The 19,232-nt window shown below is 37.0% G+C and overlaps 1 protein-coding gene across 1 annotated transcript; it reads left to right on the plus strand.

The window, feature by feature from the left end:
- Positions 1 to 247: 247 nt before the first annotated feature.
- LOC133248670 (olfactory receptor 10AD1-like) lies at positions 248 to 18,611 on the plus strand. Its single transcript, XM_061419036.1, has 2 exons — positions 248 to 329; positions 17,644 to 18,611. The coding sequence occupies exons 1-2, from the start codon at positions 248 to 250 to the stop codon at positions 18,609 to 18,611; spliced, it is 1,050 nt and encodes a 349-aa protein (XP_061275020.1).
- Positions 18,612 to 19,232: the final 621 nt, after the last annotated feature.

The raw sequence follows: 19,232 nt of genomic DNA on the forward strand, positions 1-19,232 counted from the left end.
CTTGCTCTTTTACTGAGGTAGTGGAAACAGTTATCTCAGATGCAAACGTTTGAAGGCTGTATGATGTATTAGAAAAATCATGGGCTTTGAAGTTGAAGAGCACTGAGTCTCATGTCATTCATTCATTTGGCAGATGTTGCTCAGTCCTGTTAGTTGTGGTAGAGATTTTAGAAACACAGACCATTCCCCAAGAACCCTCTTCTTCTCCCACAGTGGTGGGTGCTGGCAATCACTTTAGTTAAGTATCATGGGACACCACCCCTCCCCCATCATCACCACGATCAGTATGATCAAGCTGGATCAACTATGTCCTCTTTCCTGGGATTTTGGTATGTAGTAAGTACAGTCCATTGCTAGCCTGGAACAAGCAGACACTCAAGCTATGGAGTAGTTGTCTTCTGCCATGTACCTGAAGAAACAAAAAAAATTGGCAGGGAGAATAGGTGAAAGTCATCAGACAGAGGGAAGTAGAGGTAAAATAACGTGTCTCCAGACAACGAACCTAAGATAATGACTGCCCAGGATTTGGTTAGCTTTGGAGATCTGCCTACCTTCTTGCTCTTTGAGTTTGTGAGATAACCATGCATCCTATATAAACTCCATTTTCCCCCTCAAAACTATTACAGATGAGTTTCTATTTCTCACAACAAAAAGTCTTGACTAAGACAGTCTTCAGCTCAATGTGGTTATAAAGACTGAGTGATAAATGAGATAAAGTATTTCAGATATCTAAATCAGAACCTCCAAAACATTACTTCCCCCCTTCCAACTGTAAATGACACCCGTGTGTCTGAGAATCAGACTTCCATGTTTTTTAGACTTCTTATTCAGAATGAAAAGCCCATATCACTGTCAGTATTTTTGCAAGCTGTTCATCATTCCAGCTTTTCCTCTTTCAAATGCTATTTTGTTCATGTTCTAGGTGCTAATATATTTATGTTTGTGTTTTCATTTGTTTTAAAAATTTTGTTCCTGGGAGGATTGAGTTAATTACAGTTCTCTGTTCCTGACAAGCTATCATTGGTGCCTGCAAGGAAAGGCCCTCTTGATTTATGTCTTTAATAAGTTTTATTCTGTCTTTATACCCTTTATCTCCACTCCCCTCGCCTCACTGCTGCAACAGTAGACAATTTTCTAATATGCTTAAAATGTATATATTTTGGTTTAAATGTGTTCTCAAAAGCTAGTTTTTATTTTGTAGGCATGAGAACATAAATTTGAAATGCTAGAAAAAGGTAGAGACCCTCAATCTAACAAAGGGAATCCACAGAAACAAACAAAAAAACCTGTAGTTCATATCATACTTAAGATGAAATCTTGAATACTTTTTCCTTCATATAAGGAATAAAACAACTATTTCCATTCTTAGTATTTTAATCAGTATTAAGGCCTAAAGAGTAAAAAGGAAGAATTAAAACTGTCTTTACTAACAAACGGCATGATGGTACACACATAAAATCCATCCATGTTATGAAAACCCATTCATAACAAAGGTGGAACTGCTAAGCAGTATGGAAAAAGGTTTTTGAATTAAGGATACCCAAACAACTTGGCTTCCCCAATGGCTCAGTGGTAAAGAATCTGCCTGCCAATGCAGGAGATGTGGGTTCAATCCCTGGGTCAGGAAGATCCTCTGGAGTAGGATATAGCAACCTACTCCAGTATTCTTGCTTGCAGAATTCTATGGAAAGAGAAGCCTGGTGAGCTACAGTCCATGGGGTCACAAAGAATGAGACATGACTGAACAATTGAGCACACCCATACACAGACAACTACTTTTCATACAGAAAACAAATGACACCAACATTTGCCTCCTACTTGATGTATGCAGAATACAAAAACCACTTCCATATCATTTATTAGATCTAATTGGTAAAACAATAAAGCTTTAGAAGATAAAATATAAAAATATTTACATGATGCCAGGGTTGGGAAATGTTCCTTAAGACAAAAGTACTAACAAAAAAAGGGGGAATCTTACATATGACTATATTAAAATTAAGAAATTCTGTTTACCATGTCCCAAAGAAAGACACGGAATTTTGTGAGCTGTGCATAGTAGCCTGTCAGTTGTTATACTTCTCTACCATTTATTAAATATTAGTAACAACAATGCTTGTTCTCAAAAAAATTAATGTCACCCTTTATGGAGTTAATCATCTTAATTCAGGACAGCTATTTCCCTTTTTAAAAATTATACCCAGCTTCAAAATTTGTTAGATTGCACAATATGGTATTTTGTATTTTGATCAGTTAAAAATTGGATAAGGATGAGTTTTTTCTTTAACACTATACCTACAGATGGTGCAATATATTCGATATTACTCTTTCAGACTTAGTGACAACTGAGTTAAAGACTTTAGGACTTCATTTGTGGTTAAAGAACAAAGGGTCCAGTGTTATTCCTGTACAGAGGTCTATTTATCACCCCAGAAAAAAATGTCCCTCAAGAATGAACCCAAGGGCCTGAGGAAAGGTCAGGATATGCCTCTTCATCTTGATTCAAAGTCAGAGGGAGATAGATTTAAAGCTATTTCTATACTACCTAGATTGGAAGCTGTTCATCTTCTTCATTTCATGTATCAATTTCAAAATAACATTCCTTCCCTAAAGATACTCCTAGAAGAGGTTGACCCCGTTTCTCACCTTGTTCTACAGATGACAGTTTCCTGATCTCCTGGCAGGGTGGCCTTTGTTTGCCTTACCCTCTGCTCTGGTTTCTCCTCATGTTGCACTAATGTCATGAACACAAGCGGTTCCTAATAAGGGGCTTCCTTCAGCACCCCAGTGGACTGTCCCTTGGCACATGATATCAAAGATTGCTTGAGGAGAAAGTGAAAATAGAGGCTTAAACGTGGCACACTATCACATTATCAGCCCTGTAGTCCCTGGCCAAGTTTGATGAAATGCTGCCTCTGTAGCTTCAACCCTGTGCAATTGCTAAACCCATCTGAGCAGGGCAGGCGAGGAAATTAGAGCCTTCCTACTGCCAGCAGAGGTATGCAAAATTAGTCTTATTGACATGGCCCACCCTTTCCTGTGCTGTGCTGCTTATAAGGTCTTGCTTGGATTCTTATACTAACAAAACAATTGTTTAAAAAAAAGAGTATACAAGACAAGTAGGACATTTTGAACATGACTAGATAATCGATTTCATTTAGGAACTGTTCTGAATTAAACATTTTTCCAAAGAAAACTTCATTTCCTGGCATCTCACATTGGATTGAATCTTCCTTAATCCCTCGGGTTGACAGTGATAGGTTATAGGTAGGTTCTACCTCTGGGGAATGGGGATTCTTTGTCTGACATAAGGGGTCAAGAAACAGGAATATCATGACCTCTAGTTCTAATAAACAGCAGTCTTAGGTGGGGAAAAAAATGTTCTGCCTGGCAAATCTGAAACTAACCCAGAATTTCCAGGGCGCTTTGCCAATGGACATGTTTCCCTGAGGATCCTAAGACTGCTCTGATCTGCTTAGACTCCTGAGACCTGATCAGATAAAGACAGACTTAAAAATGGATTCTTCATCTGTTATAGTAAGTTTCCTATAGTAGCCAGAGAGAAGCAGTCTCTACTTCCATGATGTTGTGAGCCTGCTGGATCTCTTGCTACATTGGTGTGTGCGTGTGTGTGTGTGTGATAGAGTGAGAAAGATAGCGTGGAGAGTACAGTAGAGTCAGAGGGAATAGAGACTTGGAAACTCAAAGTATACATGAGCAGCTGGCTTACAGCAGAACTCACAGCACCTTCACTCTGGGCCTGACAGCAGCACAGCCAATGTCCTCGCTTGTATATGCCAAAGCCCATGGAAAAGGTCAGTGAACGTATACTTCCCCTGTGCTGAAAGCTGACTCTGCCTCTGTTGGCATCCATCAGAGATGAACACTCACCGTCTCTCTCAGAAACCACTTGTGTTCAGATCACACAGGATTCAGCACAGTGGCCATATACAAGATGTCACAGGGTTATTTTTTTTATTTTAAAAAGCCAAATGTCACAGATCTTGACTCAGTTAACCCCTTGCTCTGTTTCTTCCTCTCTAGATGACTAGCTATGCGTCTGATTTCCCAACTATCTCCAGTTAGTTGCTTCTTCTGTATCTCCCCTCTGTGTTTCTATCAGGCTCTCTCCACCTGCCCTTCTTACTCTGGCTGAGGGGCAGATGGCTTGGATGAGACAGCTGGTCTGGTTTTGAAGTGACCTAAGGCAGAAAGAGCCCAAAACCAGACCAACTCTTCTGAGTCACCTGGTTGAATTGAGAGGGTTCCAGACTCCTAGATTAGCAGGTTGATTCTGTACCACCCAAGGACATGTGCCATTTTGCTTATGTGGGCCTCTCAGTCTGTCTCCTATTTGGCTTTTCCTCTTTCTAGGAGTTTTTTTCTCTTTCTCTGGCTCTCTGTCTACCCTCACCATGGCTTTCATCTCCCTCTCTCTCTATCCCCACCTTTAATAATTTTTCCATTCTCTTTCAGCATGAATAGCAGAAAGGGCACTGTCCCAGGACCAGGAAGTTTCTTTTGGTTTTCATACACTAATGATAAATGGCCTTGATCCACAGGGGTTTTGAGGATACTAAATGGCCACAATTAGAGTCTTACCTCTCTACCTTTCTAGATACTTGACAAGTCAGGTCACTTCCTCTTTCCCGAGGTTCTGTTTCCGTTTTAAAGTCTTGTTAGTGGCACCTTTTCGCATGAAGTTCCTCACAGATTGTTGTGAGGCATATGTGAGAGAATCTAAACCATGGAGAGTCTTGGATGGAAGGGATGGTCCCAGTTATGTTTTCACAATGTAGTCTTACTTTATTTCTAATTTTCACTTTATTCCCCGATTTGACTTTATCTTCCATTTTCTTCCCATCCACCTTTTTTCCTTTTATCTTCCTCATGATGTGTTTCTCTTCCTCCTTTCCCAGTTGTGCTTTTCTCTCACTTCATTTTCCTGTGAATAGTTTTCCTGTTTATCTGTGCATTTTTCTTTCCTGCTCCTTTGAGAAAAGATGGCTGAGGAAGTCTCAAACAGGTTTATGAATATATTACAAAACAAGCAAATAACATGAAAATTCAGTTTTTCTCATTTTCTCTAAGGAATACAAAATAAATAAATTTAAAAGGAGGTAGGGCAAGGAGTTGAGATGAGACAAGAGTTTAACCTCATATACAAAAGAATTTCCTGATCCAGAAGAGTGATTTTTTAAAAACCACCAGTTTCTACCCAGGAATTTTCCATGTAAGTGGAACATTGGATCAAGATTTTAAAAGATCTCTTCCAACATACAGAGTGCAAAGAAGAAAAGAAGGGAGAAAAGAAGTAAAGGAGAAGGTAATGAATGTGTACTAAACAACTACTGTTGGTCAGTCACATTGAATATAGGTTTTTCCTTATCAATTAATATTTACACCAGTCAACAAAATGTTGTTAGTAAGTTTATCTACTTCCAAACCCTAAGCTTTTTCTATACATCTGCCATATATATGTATATTTCACATGTAGATGTTAATTTTCAAAATAGTATCTCCATCACCTCTAAATATTAATACAGTGTATGTCATTGACCTGATAATGCTTTAGTTCTTTCCAAGACTTTCAGATGGTCTGTCTTCTCTCCCTATCTTTGTATTTCTGATTCTTTTTACAATCTGTACAGTTTTTCTAGACAACATAAATGGCATTGTAGTTCACATTAACTGTAGCCTTAAGACTTCTAAAACAAGCCTATCTTCTGCTCAATTTTGACCTCATCAATCAAAAAGTACCTGTGTATAATTTCCAACAATCTCATCTTGTACAAATATCCAGGCCTTTAATAGTCAAGGACTAATCATTCTAAAGGGTTTCCCTGATGGCTCAGGCAGTAAAGAATCCACCTGCAATGTAGGAGACCTGAGTTCTATACCTTGGGTGGGAGGATCCCCTGGAGAAGGGAATGGCAACCCGCTCCAGTATTCTTGCCTGGAGAATTCTATGGACAGAGGAGCCCGGCAGGCTACAGTCCACGGAGTCACTAAGAGTTGGACCCAAGTGAGTGACTAAGCACACTCACAGATCATTCTAAAAGTAGATTAACTGGTCACCTTTGCACTTTGTTTTCCCTCTGCTTTTTAGAGTACTGGAAGTGAAATGTGTTTTCAGGGGTGAACTTTTCCCCAAATTATTTAAAACCCCTTCTAGGGGTGGTTATTTTCAGAAGGTTTTTATTTGGTTTTTGCTCTATAGCTTAGATTGTGTCTCTGGGGAGGAGACAATGAACAACTATCAAGTGGAAACAAAGTGGATATGAAATCCATCTAAAAGTAAGAAAGTAGATTGAAAGAAAGATTTAAAATCACAGCTCACTTGTGGGTGCCAGAGAAGTTTCCTTGTGAATACAGCCTGTGCTTTTGTCTTGTCCGTAGCAGTAAAGATCTGTCATGCCAAGTGAGGGCCCTCACAATGTCAGACCGACATGCGACATGAAGTATAATTCTTCATGTTTCAGAAATATGGAGATTTTGCAATAGATCTAACTATAAAAGAATAGAATCTAGAAGAGTCAGAGTAAGGGGGAAAGGTCACATTTACCTTGAAAAATGTCTACTACATGGTAAAGAAAGGATTGAACATAAGTCTTATTTTTTGCTAAGGCTATGACAATATAAATTGCTCTATAATAGATGAAGGTTAGACTTAGCTAGGTATTTGATAACAATATTTCTTTTAATTCCCATAAAAATCACAAAAGCTATTTAGATATTAATTCCACCGTAGCCTAAAGGGAGTGAACTAAGTATCCTAAAACTAATCCTCCTGTGAGCCTAATGATTAATTTTCACAATGACAGATTCACCTAAAATTCACATTTAACAAATTCATAACAGCTTATGTGTATCGATAGTTGGATGATTTCAACTCTTTAAGAGTTTTCTATTTTTGCATCTGCTTTGGGGTCTGTCTGTATTTCTCTTAATTTTAACGTCCAAGGAAATCATCTCAGAATATGACTGTCTGAAATGCATATGTCTAAGAATTATTAAATTTGATGGACTTTGCTTAATAATACCATGAGTTTAACCCTTCTAAATCTTTTTCAGTCCTTCGAGATGTATATTTTTAGCCACTTCAACATTCTTTTAGCCAAAGCCATTTCTATTTTATTTTCTTAATTCCAATAGAATGGAAGCATCGTGAGGACAGTCTTTATTGTTCAGCCGCTCAGTTGTTTCTGACTCTGCGACCACATGGACTGCAGTAAACAGGGCTTCTCTGTCCTTCCCTATCTCCCAGAGTTTGCTCAAACTCATGTGCATTGAGTCAGTGACACCACCCAACCATCTCATCCTCTGTCACCCGCTTCTCCTCCTGCCCTCAGTTTTCCCCAGCATCAGGGTCTTGATCAATTGCTCTTTCCCAAGTGTCTAAAACAGGGCCTGGCTCATAATAAGTTCTTTATGAATATTTGTTGAGTGAATGAATAAATTATGTATTTATTAAGTTGATCTATTTCTTTTTAATATACCTAATATGTTTTAATTATATATACATATAGCTTTATTAAACAAACTAATTATATACAATATTTACTCAGTTTAACAAGGGTATTTTAAACACAAAGAGTAAGAAGATGTCATGAGTAAGTGAGAGTGTGTTTATCTTTGGTGCATTTTATAAATCATACCAAAATAATATTATTATACATACTATTACTTTATACCATAAAAATGTATATATATCAATATATGAAAGTACAAGGAACCACTTTTAACATTTTGGTGAGCTTCCTTTGATCATTTATCAATGCAAAGGAAAATGCTGTTTAATTAATGTACTCATGGGTATACCAAATATGCTGGTTTATATTTTGCTCTTTGTTTCACTTAAAATTACTAAGTATTTCAGCATCATTATAGAGAGTTCATAAACATAATTTTAATGACTATATATTTCAACACTTTAATCTATAATGTAGATAACCGTTTCTCTATTATAGCTTTTTATTTTTTGCTGTTATAAATAATGCCATGATTTGCAATTTTGTGTATAAAGCTTTGGTAATTAATTTCTTGGAGTAAATTTTTAAATGGTTGATTCTATTCACATTAGAAAACTTATTTAGCACTGTGTGCCAGGCACTAGTCAAAAAACTTCACAAATATCAATTCATTTAATCCTCATAATGATCTAATAATGTAGTTACTGGGCTTCCCTGGTGGCTCAGATGAAGAATCTGCCTGCAAAGCAGGAGTCCCTGGGTTTGATCCCTGGGTCAGGAAGATCCCCTGGAGAAGAGAATGGTAACCCACTCTGAAACTCTTGCCTGGAAAATTCCATGGAAAGAGGAGCCTGGTAGGCTACAGTCCTTGGGGTCACAAAAAGTTGGACATGCCTGAGCAACTAATATAATGTAGTTACTATCATTATTATTCCATCTTAGAGATGAGGAAGCTGAGGCATGTTAATTTAAGTCACCTTAGTTTACACAGTTGATATGTGTTGAAGCCAGAATTTTATTTATTTATTTTGTCAGAAATCTTTGCTTTGTTTGGGTAGATAGAGCACAACATTGTTGAGTTCAACACAATGAAGCCAGAATTTTAATCCAGATAATTGAACTCTGGGGTCAGTATTATTTAAAAGATCCTAAATTAAAAGAAATGAACATTTTTAAAGCTTTTGTTACATGTTTTCAAACTGCTTTCCAGCCAAGAATGGAGTACCACTTAACCAGCATGTTATAATTTTATAATTTATATAATTTAGTGGATCATAAATAGTATCTGTTTTAAAACTATTGTTTGTTATTAAAGAGTTTGAACACTTGGAATGGTTTTTCCATTTTATGAATAATTAGTTCTTGTCCTTTTATCTCTTAAGATCTTGGTGTTTTGACAAGCTCTTTAAAATAAATTTCATATATTGTTGCCTCTTATATTTTCTTTTTTAGTTCTACCAGCTTTCCATTTGATACAGTCCAATCTATCTTTCTCTTCATGATTTCTTTTTCTTTTTTTTTTCTCTTCATGATTTCTAGTGTGACTTAGGCAAAGCCTGAATTCCTATCAGAACATTCTGTAGTGGAGTGACAACTAAGAGTCTTGGGACTGGGACGAGCTAGAGGCTTCTAATAAACTAATTAACTCTATTAGTTATTGATAAGAATAGGCACAGTGCAGGAAGATCTTCTGTTTTTCCCTTAGAAGTTTATATCTTGAGTTTCACATGAGATGTCCTTCAGAGGAAAGACTGTGGCTTAATAAAACACATCTGTGTGAGCCAGAAGGCTGATTGATGATTTATCACCTTTGGCACAGAAGTTCCCCTTCATTGAAAATTCTATTTTCTTCCATTCTTCCTGTGGGCTTTTGAAATATATTCAAAATTTTATACAACTACGGTTAAGTTATGGTGTGAAGCTTTCTTAAAACAAACTAAATAAAAAATCAATTTACATTCCTCAGTTCGCTTCCCTTGCCCTAAGGTTCTCTCTTTCTTTCTTGGAAAGCAGAAGGATCAATGAAATAGTGAAGAAATATTCAGCGTTATCATGGTGGTTTCTCTAATTTGTCCCTTTTTCTCCGTATTGCATGCTCTCATTTCCTGAGTAATACATATTTTTGTTTATTTAAAATTAAGGTAGGAGGATACATAGATCAATTGGAATTTAAAACTCCTTGAAATGTTCAAAAGAAAGCTAAAAACGCAAATTTTTCAGACTGAATTATGTATTAAATATTTCAAATTTGATAAATATGCATTTCAGGTAAATTTCAGCTAGTGGGTTACATAGATAGAAAGTGATCAACAAAAATCACATTGTTTAAATATTCATTTACTTGTTCAGAAACCATTAATCAGAAGTTTGCTTTGTGCTGGAGAACCAATACATATTTTTGTCCCACTATTAACGATTCTACAGTTATTTTCCTCTCAATGTTGTAGCCTTCTGACTGATTCTATGTTAGTCAATAACAGCATTTAAATCAGAATTATACCAGCACCATTGAATTATTGATATGACTTAATCTTAATAAATTCATTAACCCAAATTAATTCCTTGATCAGTTTTCTAGTATACTACTTAAAATATTTCCAGTTTTGTCATGTGAATAAAAATACTGAAGTTATTTTGATCCAGACTAACTTATTTATGTTTAACTTATCAATATACTTCTATCAGTCTTCTGTTCAAATCAATTTTACCATGATAGCTTCTGCTTCTATGAGATTTGTTTTGTGGGCCTTATTTTTATCCAGTCCCATTTTCCCAAGTCAAAATTTATAGATCTAAATCTTGCTGCATATAGTTTTACCTATTTTCAGTTTTATTTTGTATTGATTATTTCAATGTTATATTTAGTATTTATTTCTTAGCTAATCCATGATAAAGATTGTTAAATATATCAGTATTGGTCTACTGCCAGAATTGTTATAAAGCTAATTCTTCTGATCATTTGGAGGGCCTTGTATTAACTGTCCACAACATTTGTGGCTTAAAGAGCAAATAATGGAATCAAAACAGCTTACTTCTGAAAAGAAATTAAGTGATTTTTCATTAAAAGAAAAGAACGGGAGAGGTGATAGTTTATTGGGGAAGGCTTTGCTGAGGAAGCAGTATATAATTTGCATCACAAAAGATAAGAAAGAATTCACCAGAAGCCAATAGGGGTAAAGGACAATAACATAAAAAACGACCAGTATGTGTAAAAGTGTGGAGGCCAGGACTGGAGTGTGTGCATGGTAGGCACCAAACAAAAACTGAATGAACAAATAGATGGATTGTGTATGGTAAATCGTAAATGGAGTGGAGGGTGCATAAAGCTGGTAGGGGAGGTTGAAAAAAGGGAACGAAAGGCTAATTGGATATGGAGAGGAGTGAGTGTGGCTGTATCTTAATGCTATTAACACACAAGCAAACACAGAAGGAAGCATAGGCTCCAGTCCACTGCGCTTTTGGACCATTTTGACCTGAAATGAGACCTGATGCACTGAAATCTGTCCTATTTGCAATGAGTACAGAAAAGATCTTTCATTACTCCTTGGTCAGTCACTTGATGCTTTCAAACTCCTTGTTAAAATACTAAAACATTCCTTTAGTCTAACTTAATATTCTTGTTGCACTTACTTCTATTTTCTATTGTTCTGTCTTATGATCATTAGAGGAGAGCTCTTTACTATAGTTGAATAGGGGTATCTCCCAGAATATTCCTTCTTAACCTCATTAGTCTTTCTTTTCAGTGTTCTGATTCAGCGCCCTCCACAATATATTCTTTGTTTCAAGGATGATCTCATCAGTCTGTTAGCCAGGGGCATTATATACACTGAATTTTTTAAATACAAAGTGTATGTGCTGCTTTAGTTCTTATACTTGTCTCCAAGCCTCCAGTCAATGTCTTCTTTAGTTGCTTCTTTTCTTCTTTCTGGAAACTTTAAAGATAATGAGGAAATAAGGATAGCAAGGCATCATAAAAGGGCCTGTAAATATTTAACCTAAGGAAAAAGGCTAAAATGGCTAATCAATAGCTCCAAATCTTAAAGAGAATTCTTCCTTCATAATATATTGTTTTTATTAGGGATTAATTTCAAAGAAGGAAGCCTATAACTATAATGAAATATGAATTATCACATATGTGTGTGTACATGGGTGGGTGTGTGTATATATTCCTGACCAAAATGTGACATTAAGTAATTGTATAACCTACAGGAGGTAGTGACATCTCTGCCTTAAGCAGCTTGGGAAAAGTTATTATAAGGACTTAAAAGGCCTGGTCTGAATCTCATTACTTTTATTTGCTAGATGTATGATCCTGGGCAAGTTACTTTAGCTCTCTGAGCCTCAGTTTTCCTCCTCTGTAAAATGGAGATAGTACCTTATTAATAGGTTTTTATAAGAGTTAAACAGAATAATATACATAAGTATGCTTTGTAAACTAGAAACTACTGTAAGTGAGTAAAGAAACTTTACCTGAGTTGACATTCATCTGGAATGATTTGAGAAATTTCACGTAAGGGATTTCATGTAAGAAATTTCATGTAAGCTAATGGGGTACTGTTTCTTCCAGAGAGGACCCCAAGTTCCATTGTCCTGCCTAGGCTAGCTCATCCACAGCCTCCATGAGACTGTCCTTCTTACCTGTTGAAATGGTTTGGTGACAAGCAGACCGTTTCTAGCTATAGCAACAGAATGAGGTAAGACATAATTTCTACAAGATTTTCCCATTTTTTGTATGTACCATAATATGCGTAACCAGTGCTCAACTGAGGGATATTTAAGTTATTTCTACAGGAAAGATGAACAGTGAGGTCAAAAGTGTTTTCTGTACTCTTATCCTATCCCCTCCTAGGTAGAAAATCTGGCCTCCCTGTAGGCTGAGGCAGAAACATAAAGAGAAAGGAAGAAATGCACCTAATCCTAAAAGTCTTCACCAATGCTAACAATACGCCTGCAAATGATAATTCTGCCCTTCCTTTTCACTCCAGTGGTGTGCTGAACCCAGTTGGTACCAGCTCTGAAGAACCAATTGTTAAATTTTGAGGCATTTTAAGAACTGATTGTTAAACATGGCCATTTTAACATATTATAACAAGCCATTAAATATATTATAAGACACAGGTAATAGATACTAAAAATTCATTACTTTCTAAGTTTTTCACTACATTTTACTATTATCTATCCTCTCAAGGTCCTGTATTTACATCTGTTGTATCCATATGGTTGGAAAAGCATACAACAGTAATGTGACCGGCATCCCTTCCTAACTCCATGCTTAGTGGTGTCACATTTCTAGCAAAGTAGGTCATATGGGCGGAGAAGGCAATGGCACCCCACTCCAGTACTCTTGCCTGGAAAATCCCATGGACGGAGGAGCCTGGTGGGCTGCAGTCCATGGGGTCGCTAAGAGTCAGGCATGACTGAGTGACTTCACTTTCACTTTTCACTTTCATGCATTGGAAAAGGAAATGGCAACCCACTCCAGTGTTCTTGCCTGGAGAATCCCAGGGACGGGGGAGCCTAGTATGCTGCTATTTCCGGGGTCGCACAGAGTTGGACACGACTGAAGCAACTTAGCAGCAGCAGCAGCAGCAGGTCATATGGGAATATTTACACTATGGAAATTAGCAAATGTTACAAATCAGGTGTCCCTGGAAGAGCCATCTGTTAAACATGTACCAACATACTACCTCTTGAATTCATTTTTCAGATACTTTGGCTAGTAATTATAGGGCATCCAAAACTCTGAAGCTGTGGGGGCAGTTGACTGTACCTTTTGGAATCAGACTCTCAGATTTTAATTCAAGTGTCTGCATGATATTGGGCAAATTGCTCCCCTTTTCTGTGTGTTTGTAAAATAAGGATGAAAGAAAGACTATCTATTCCATGTATGGTTTTGAAGCTTTAAAAACTTAATATTACACATCAGAACAAATAGTACATAATGCATAATGTGTTTCATAATTATTTTAATTTAGATAAATTTTTAAATTATGACATGGAAACCTCTTTCAAGTACTGCTTTACTAAGAAATTTTAATAATCAGGTATCACTATTGAATTTTATCAAACATCTCATTTATAATTTAGAATATTCTCACCTTTGACATATTATTATGGTAGTTACAGTACTAGAATTCCTAACATAAGCAGAACCTTAAATCACTGGAATGGATTTCACTAGATCATGATGTATTTTTCTTTGCATTGATGAATTCTATTTGTTAAGATTTTACTTTGCCTGACTCATCATTATTAATAAACTGTCTTAGTTATAATTTTCTTTTGTATACTTCTCAGAGTTTGGATTCAACAGTTTGATGACTTTGTAAAAGTAGTTAGGAACCCATTATTTTTTCTATCATAAACTGTCAAAAATATTTGATTGCTGCAAAATTAGAAAGAACTCAGGAAACTATCATGGTCTGGAGCCATTTGGGGCTTAGCTCTTTGTCAATTTTCTCCGTTTTAGTACTTCTCAAACTTGACTGCAACATTGGAACCACCTGGGAAGTTTTTAAAAACACTGATGCCTGAATCTCTCCCCTTACATTGTTTTAAATATGTCTGGTTTGCAACATAGGCACAGCAACATCATGGCAACATTTTAAAACTCAAGAGACTATAATGTGAAGCCAAAGTTCAGAACAGCTTCATTTCATTAAGTTTAGTTTGGTTTGGTTTAGTTTGGTTTCTATATTTTCTTTAATGAATTTTAGTGATTTATATTAACATTTACCTGGAAAATTATCTTTTCCTCCGACCTTCAAACCCGATGGTCATAGGCAAAATACTGTGGCATAACTATTTTTTTTCCTTTGTGGCTGTGATTATTAAAACTTGTTTATAACTTGTATATTGTGCTTTCTTCCTCTCATCTCATTTTTGTTGTTCTTATGTAAATAATAGTTCGTCTATTTTATTGATGTTTTCAGAGGACCAATTTCTTTGAAATTATTTATTATCTTTAAGTTTATTTATTAACTCTGAGTTTATTTATTAACTACTTTTTTCTGTTTTTGTATTCAATTATTTCTTCTTTGATCTTTCCATATATTCCCTTTTGGTTTTGCTTATGTTAATTTTATCTGCTTCTAACTTCTTGAGCTATTTCACTTCATTTAATTTATCTTTATTTCTTATTCTTAATGCAAGTATTTCAGGCTATTAACTTTTCCTTTAACAAACACCTGTGTATATATTTATTGATATATGCTTCCTTTTATTATCATTATTTTTTTAGTCTGTAATTAATCTTTTGATTCCCTGTTTGATCTATCTAAAAGTTGTTTTCAGAGGGCTTTTTGTTTTTCAATGTTTACTAGATGGAGTGTTTTTCATAATCATGCCTAGTTTTATTGTTGTTACAAAATCCCTTCTGGTTTAGTAGCAAAATTCTACTAAAACATCCACTCTATCTTAATTGAACATGTGTAACAGTAGGCACTTAAAGAAAATAACTCATATAATAAGTTTAATAAACAGAAAAGCAAGTGGCACCAGCTGCCCTTCCATCCCAGGCAGGTTGATCTCTTAGTTTGAGTCTTCTAATTGGGAGGGAAGTACTTGAGACTCAACCCACCAGAATCCCAGGATCAGGAATAAGGCCTTTTTCTCATTGCCTCCCTTACATGCTCCTATTGGAGGCAAGTCCACTCTACAATCATAAGATTATGCAAGAGTCAGCAAACCTTTTCTGTAAAGGACCAGCTAGTAAATATTTTAGCCTCCATGCATTGATTTACTAGTATTGCATGGAACATATTTGTAATAAAAAATTATTCATTGATTATCTGAAAAATCATATTTAACTGGGCATCTAATATTTTTATTTGCTAAATCTGACAGTCATATTTGCAGGCTAAATGGTCTTTGGCAAATATTCAGCTCTGCCTTTGTAGTGGAAAAACAACCACAGACAATACATAAGCAGATTAGTATGGCTGTGTTCCAATTAAACTTTATTTATAAAAATAAACAATGGACTATATTTGTCTTGAGGGCTATACTTTTCAACTGCGTTAGTAGTTTTTCAACGTTTAATGTACATCAGAATTACGTGGAAGGCTTGTTATAACACTGATTGCTAGACTCCATCCCCAGGGTTTATGATTCTGTAGATCTGGAGTGAGGCCCAATATAATTTCTATGAAGTTCCCAGGTGACCCTTCTGCTGCTACTAGTCTGTGGACCACACTTTGAGTACTACCACATTAGAAGAAATACCTACTGCCTTTTTATTCATAAAACCCACTCAGTAGAACATAGGCTTAGTTATTATTATTCATTCAAAGACTTCACCAGTCTTATCAGATGGAAAAAAAAAACAAGTGGTGAAATTTAATTATCCTCATGGCCACATCTTCCTAACATACATGGTATATTTGGGTTAATTTTAAAAAGTCACTCCCTCTCAGAACAGGATTAGAAGAAAGGTACCACTTTGAATCCACACAGCCCCTCACCAGGGTACACGGCTTGGTTAAGCTGAGCAAAGGCTGGACTTCAGCAGCCACTGTGACCTTCAGGAGCCTTTGGGCAGTGCACAAATGGTGCAACACTCCTGGAAGCCCTGCTGATCAGAAGAATGTTATCCACAATTTATCAAAACAATACCCTCTAAATTTATATATTCAGTAAGAGTTTATTTCTTTTCTTGAAGTTAAAAAAAAAAATGAGCAAGCAATATTCCTTTTTTTTTTCCCACTTGGATTTGACAGGCTTTTTTTCACCTTTATTGAGGTATAATTTTAAAAAATTATATGATATTTGAAGTGTGCAATGTGATGATAAACAGTATTCTTAAGGAAAATCCCATACACTAGCTGACACCTGTACTCTTTTTCTCTCATCGAGGGGAGAAAATAAATAAATTTTAAGAAATCTCCTCTATGTGGAAATTTAAGAAGAATTTTAATGCCTAGTTTTAGTGTGGTCGATATGATCTGAACTTTTTTGGACCTTAAGAATTCATTTAAGATTTTTTTATACTCTAATATACCAATAATATGTTGCAAGTGTTTCATGACCCTTCCAAAGGGTACATTCCCTGTATGGAGGCGATAGAGTTTGAAATATATCTGCCCATACATGTTTGCTTTTTATTAATATTGTCCATATGTTATATGGGTTTTCTATGAGCTCACTTATCCTCCTGATTTAATTACTTGGGGTATAGTATAATATCCATGGAGTCAGGGAGTAAGTTCTCTGCATGATTTTATATCCTTGGCACCCAGCTCAGTATACGGAACACACTAGGCATTCGTTTATTAAATGAATAAACCATTTTTGACTGTAAAGTGGAGTGGAGTGCAGTTGTTCCCAGTTCCGCATTCAAATGAAGAATGAATTTTTATTCTTTTTACTTTCTCACTATATTGCATTGCATTCCCCAACCTGGAATCAGTTGTAATCACTGCATTTCTTCTTGAAAATATACTCCCCTCACTTAAGTTCCTATGGAAGTTTCCACTCAGCCTTGTTTTGGTCTTCAAAGCTTTTAAAATATAAACATTAAAAAAAAAACCTACTGAAAATACATGAACTAAAATATAGATTGTAGTTTCCCTCTGGTTGATTCTTTTTATTTATTTATTTAGCTTTTGCTTTTTTGGTATTTTCCAGATGTTCCACAAGGAGCAGACATTGGTTGTATATTTAAAAGAACAAAAAAAAATTTATCATAAGAAATAGCAGTCATTTTTTTCCTCTAGTATTTCTACTCTCCGGTTTGAGTTCTACTTATTGAGGTTACATAGAAAAAGTAAATTCTCTCTTCTAGATGAAAAACCTATGAACATTTAAAAAGGACCTCTCAGAGTGTCCCTAAGACTTCCCCTTAAAGTTTCCTTTAAAAGTCTGTCATGTGGTTTCTAGATCATTCACCATCTTTTTTGTCTGAACATAATCCCTTTGGTGGATAATCATTTAAAATAGAGGTCCAGAACTGCATATGGTATTTCAAGTACAGCCTGATTTGTACAAAGGATAATAGATCTGCCTTGGTTATACTATGGTTCCATTATCGCAGCCTGCAATAAAACTAGTATTTTCAGTGCCCGTGACAGTGCCGACTCACGTGCAGTTTACTGAGATTCCCGTATCTTTCACTCATTTTCCCCTACCTATACCCTACTCTCTTATCTGTGTTTTATCTATCTTCCCTTCTCAGGCAGGCCCCAGGTGGTAGACACAAGGAATGGCAGCACCGTGACTGAGTTTATCCTCGTGAGCTTTGAGCAGAGCTCCCCATCCACTCGGGCATTGCTCTTTGCCCTCTTCCTAACCCTCTACAGCCTTGCCATGGCCATGAATGGCCTCATCATCTTCATCACCTGGACAGACCCCAGGCTCAACAGCCCCATGTACTTCTTCCTTGGCCACCTGTCCTTCCTGGATGTCTGCTTCATCACCACCACCATCCCACAGATGCTGGTCCACCTAGTGATAAAGAATCACACTCTCACCTTTGCCTCCTGCTTAACCCAGATGTATCTGGTTTTTGGTGTGGGTGTGGCTGAGTGCATCCTCTTGGCTTTCATGGCCTATGACCGTTATGTTGCCATCTGCCACCCACTTAGCTATGCCCAGATCATGAGCCGGCAGGTCTGTGTGAGACTGGTGAGTACAGCCTGGTTCTTTGGGCTGATCAATGGCATCCTTCTTGACTACATGACATTTCGTGGTCCCTTCTGCAGAGACAACCACATAGAAAACTTCTTCTGTGAGGCCCCCATAGTGATTGCTCTCTCCTGTGGAGACCCCCAGTTTAGTCTGAGAGTCATCTTTGCCGATGCCATTGTGGTGCTGCTCAGCCCCATGGTGCTCATCGTCATCTCCTATGCCCACATCCTGGCCTCCATCCTGGGCAGGAACTCCTCCTCTCGTCGAGGCAAGACCTTCTCTACTTGTGCCTCTCATCTGACCGTGGTCATCTTTTTCTACACCTCGGCCATGTTCTCTTACATGAACCCCCGCAGCACACACGGTCCTGACAAAGACAAGCCTTTCTCCCTCCTCTACACCATCATCACCCCCATGTGCAACCCCGTCATCTACAGTTTCCGAAACAAAGAAATGAAGGGGGCCATGGCGAGGGCCCTTGGGAGAAGCAGCCTTTCCCAAGCAGAGTCTGTGTAGTTAGAAACACCTGGACGGGCAGCTACTTCCCCTGACTTCCCCTCCTGCAGCCGGAAGAAGTGGGAGATTCACTAGCTGACAAGCTCCAGGAAGGAGTACTCACGGCTTCCTTTCTGCTAGTATAAGACTTGAAAGATCCTGCTGTTGTTGTTCAGTTGCTAAGTTGTGTCTGACTCTTTGTGACCCCGTGGACTGCTGCACACAAGGCTTCCCTATCCTTCACTATCTCCCAGAGTTTGCTCAAACTCATCTCCATTGAGTCAGTGATGCTATCTAACCATCTCATCCTCTGCCACTCCATTCTCCTCTTGCTCTCAATCTTTCCCAGCATCAGGGTCTTTTCCAATGAGTCAGCTCTTCAAACCAAGTATTGGAACTTCAGTTTCAGCATTAGTCCTTCCAATGAATATTCAGGGTTGATTTCCTTTAGGATTAACTGGTTTGATCTCCTTGATGTCCAAGGGACTCTCAAGAGTTGTCTCCAGCACCACAATCTTTATGGCAGATCCTGTTGATGTTTAATAATGCTCATCTATCTAATTTCACTTCCACCAAATTTCTCTTAGTTATACATTTTCATGATTGGAGGGGCAAGTGTAATAAAATGGAGGAGTGTATTCC

The sequence above is a fragment of the Bos javanicus genome, chromosome 5 (assembly GCF_032452875.1).
Source record: "Bos javanicus breed banteng chromosome 5, ARS-OSU_banteng_1.0, whole genome shotgun sequence".
NCBI classification, from domain to species: domain Eukaryota; kingdom Metazoa; phylum Chordata; class Mammalia; order Artiodactyla; family Bovidae; genus Bos; species Bos javanicus.

Bases quoted from the DNA above. Each gene is read 5' to 3' on its own strand.
- LOC133248670 (XM_061419036.1), top strand. From the start codon at position 248: ATGGGACACCACCCCTCCCCCATCATCACCACGATCAGTATGATCAAG. The intron at 330-17,643 runs GTATGTAGTAAG...TTCCCTTCTCAG, and splicing joins TCCTCTTTCCTGGGATTTTG to GCAGGCCCCAGGTGGTAGAC.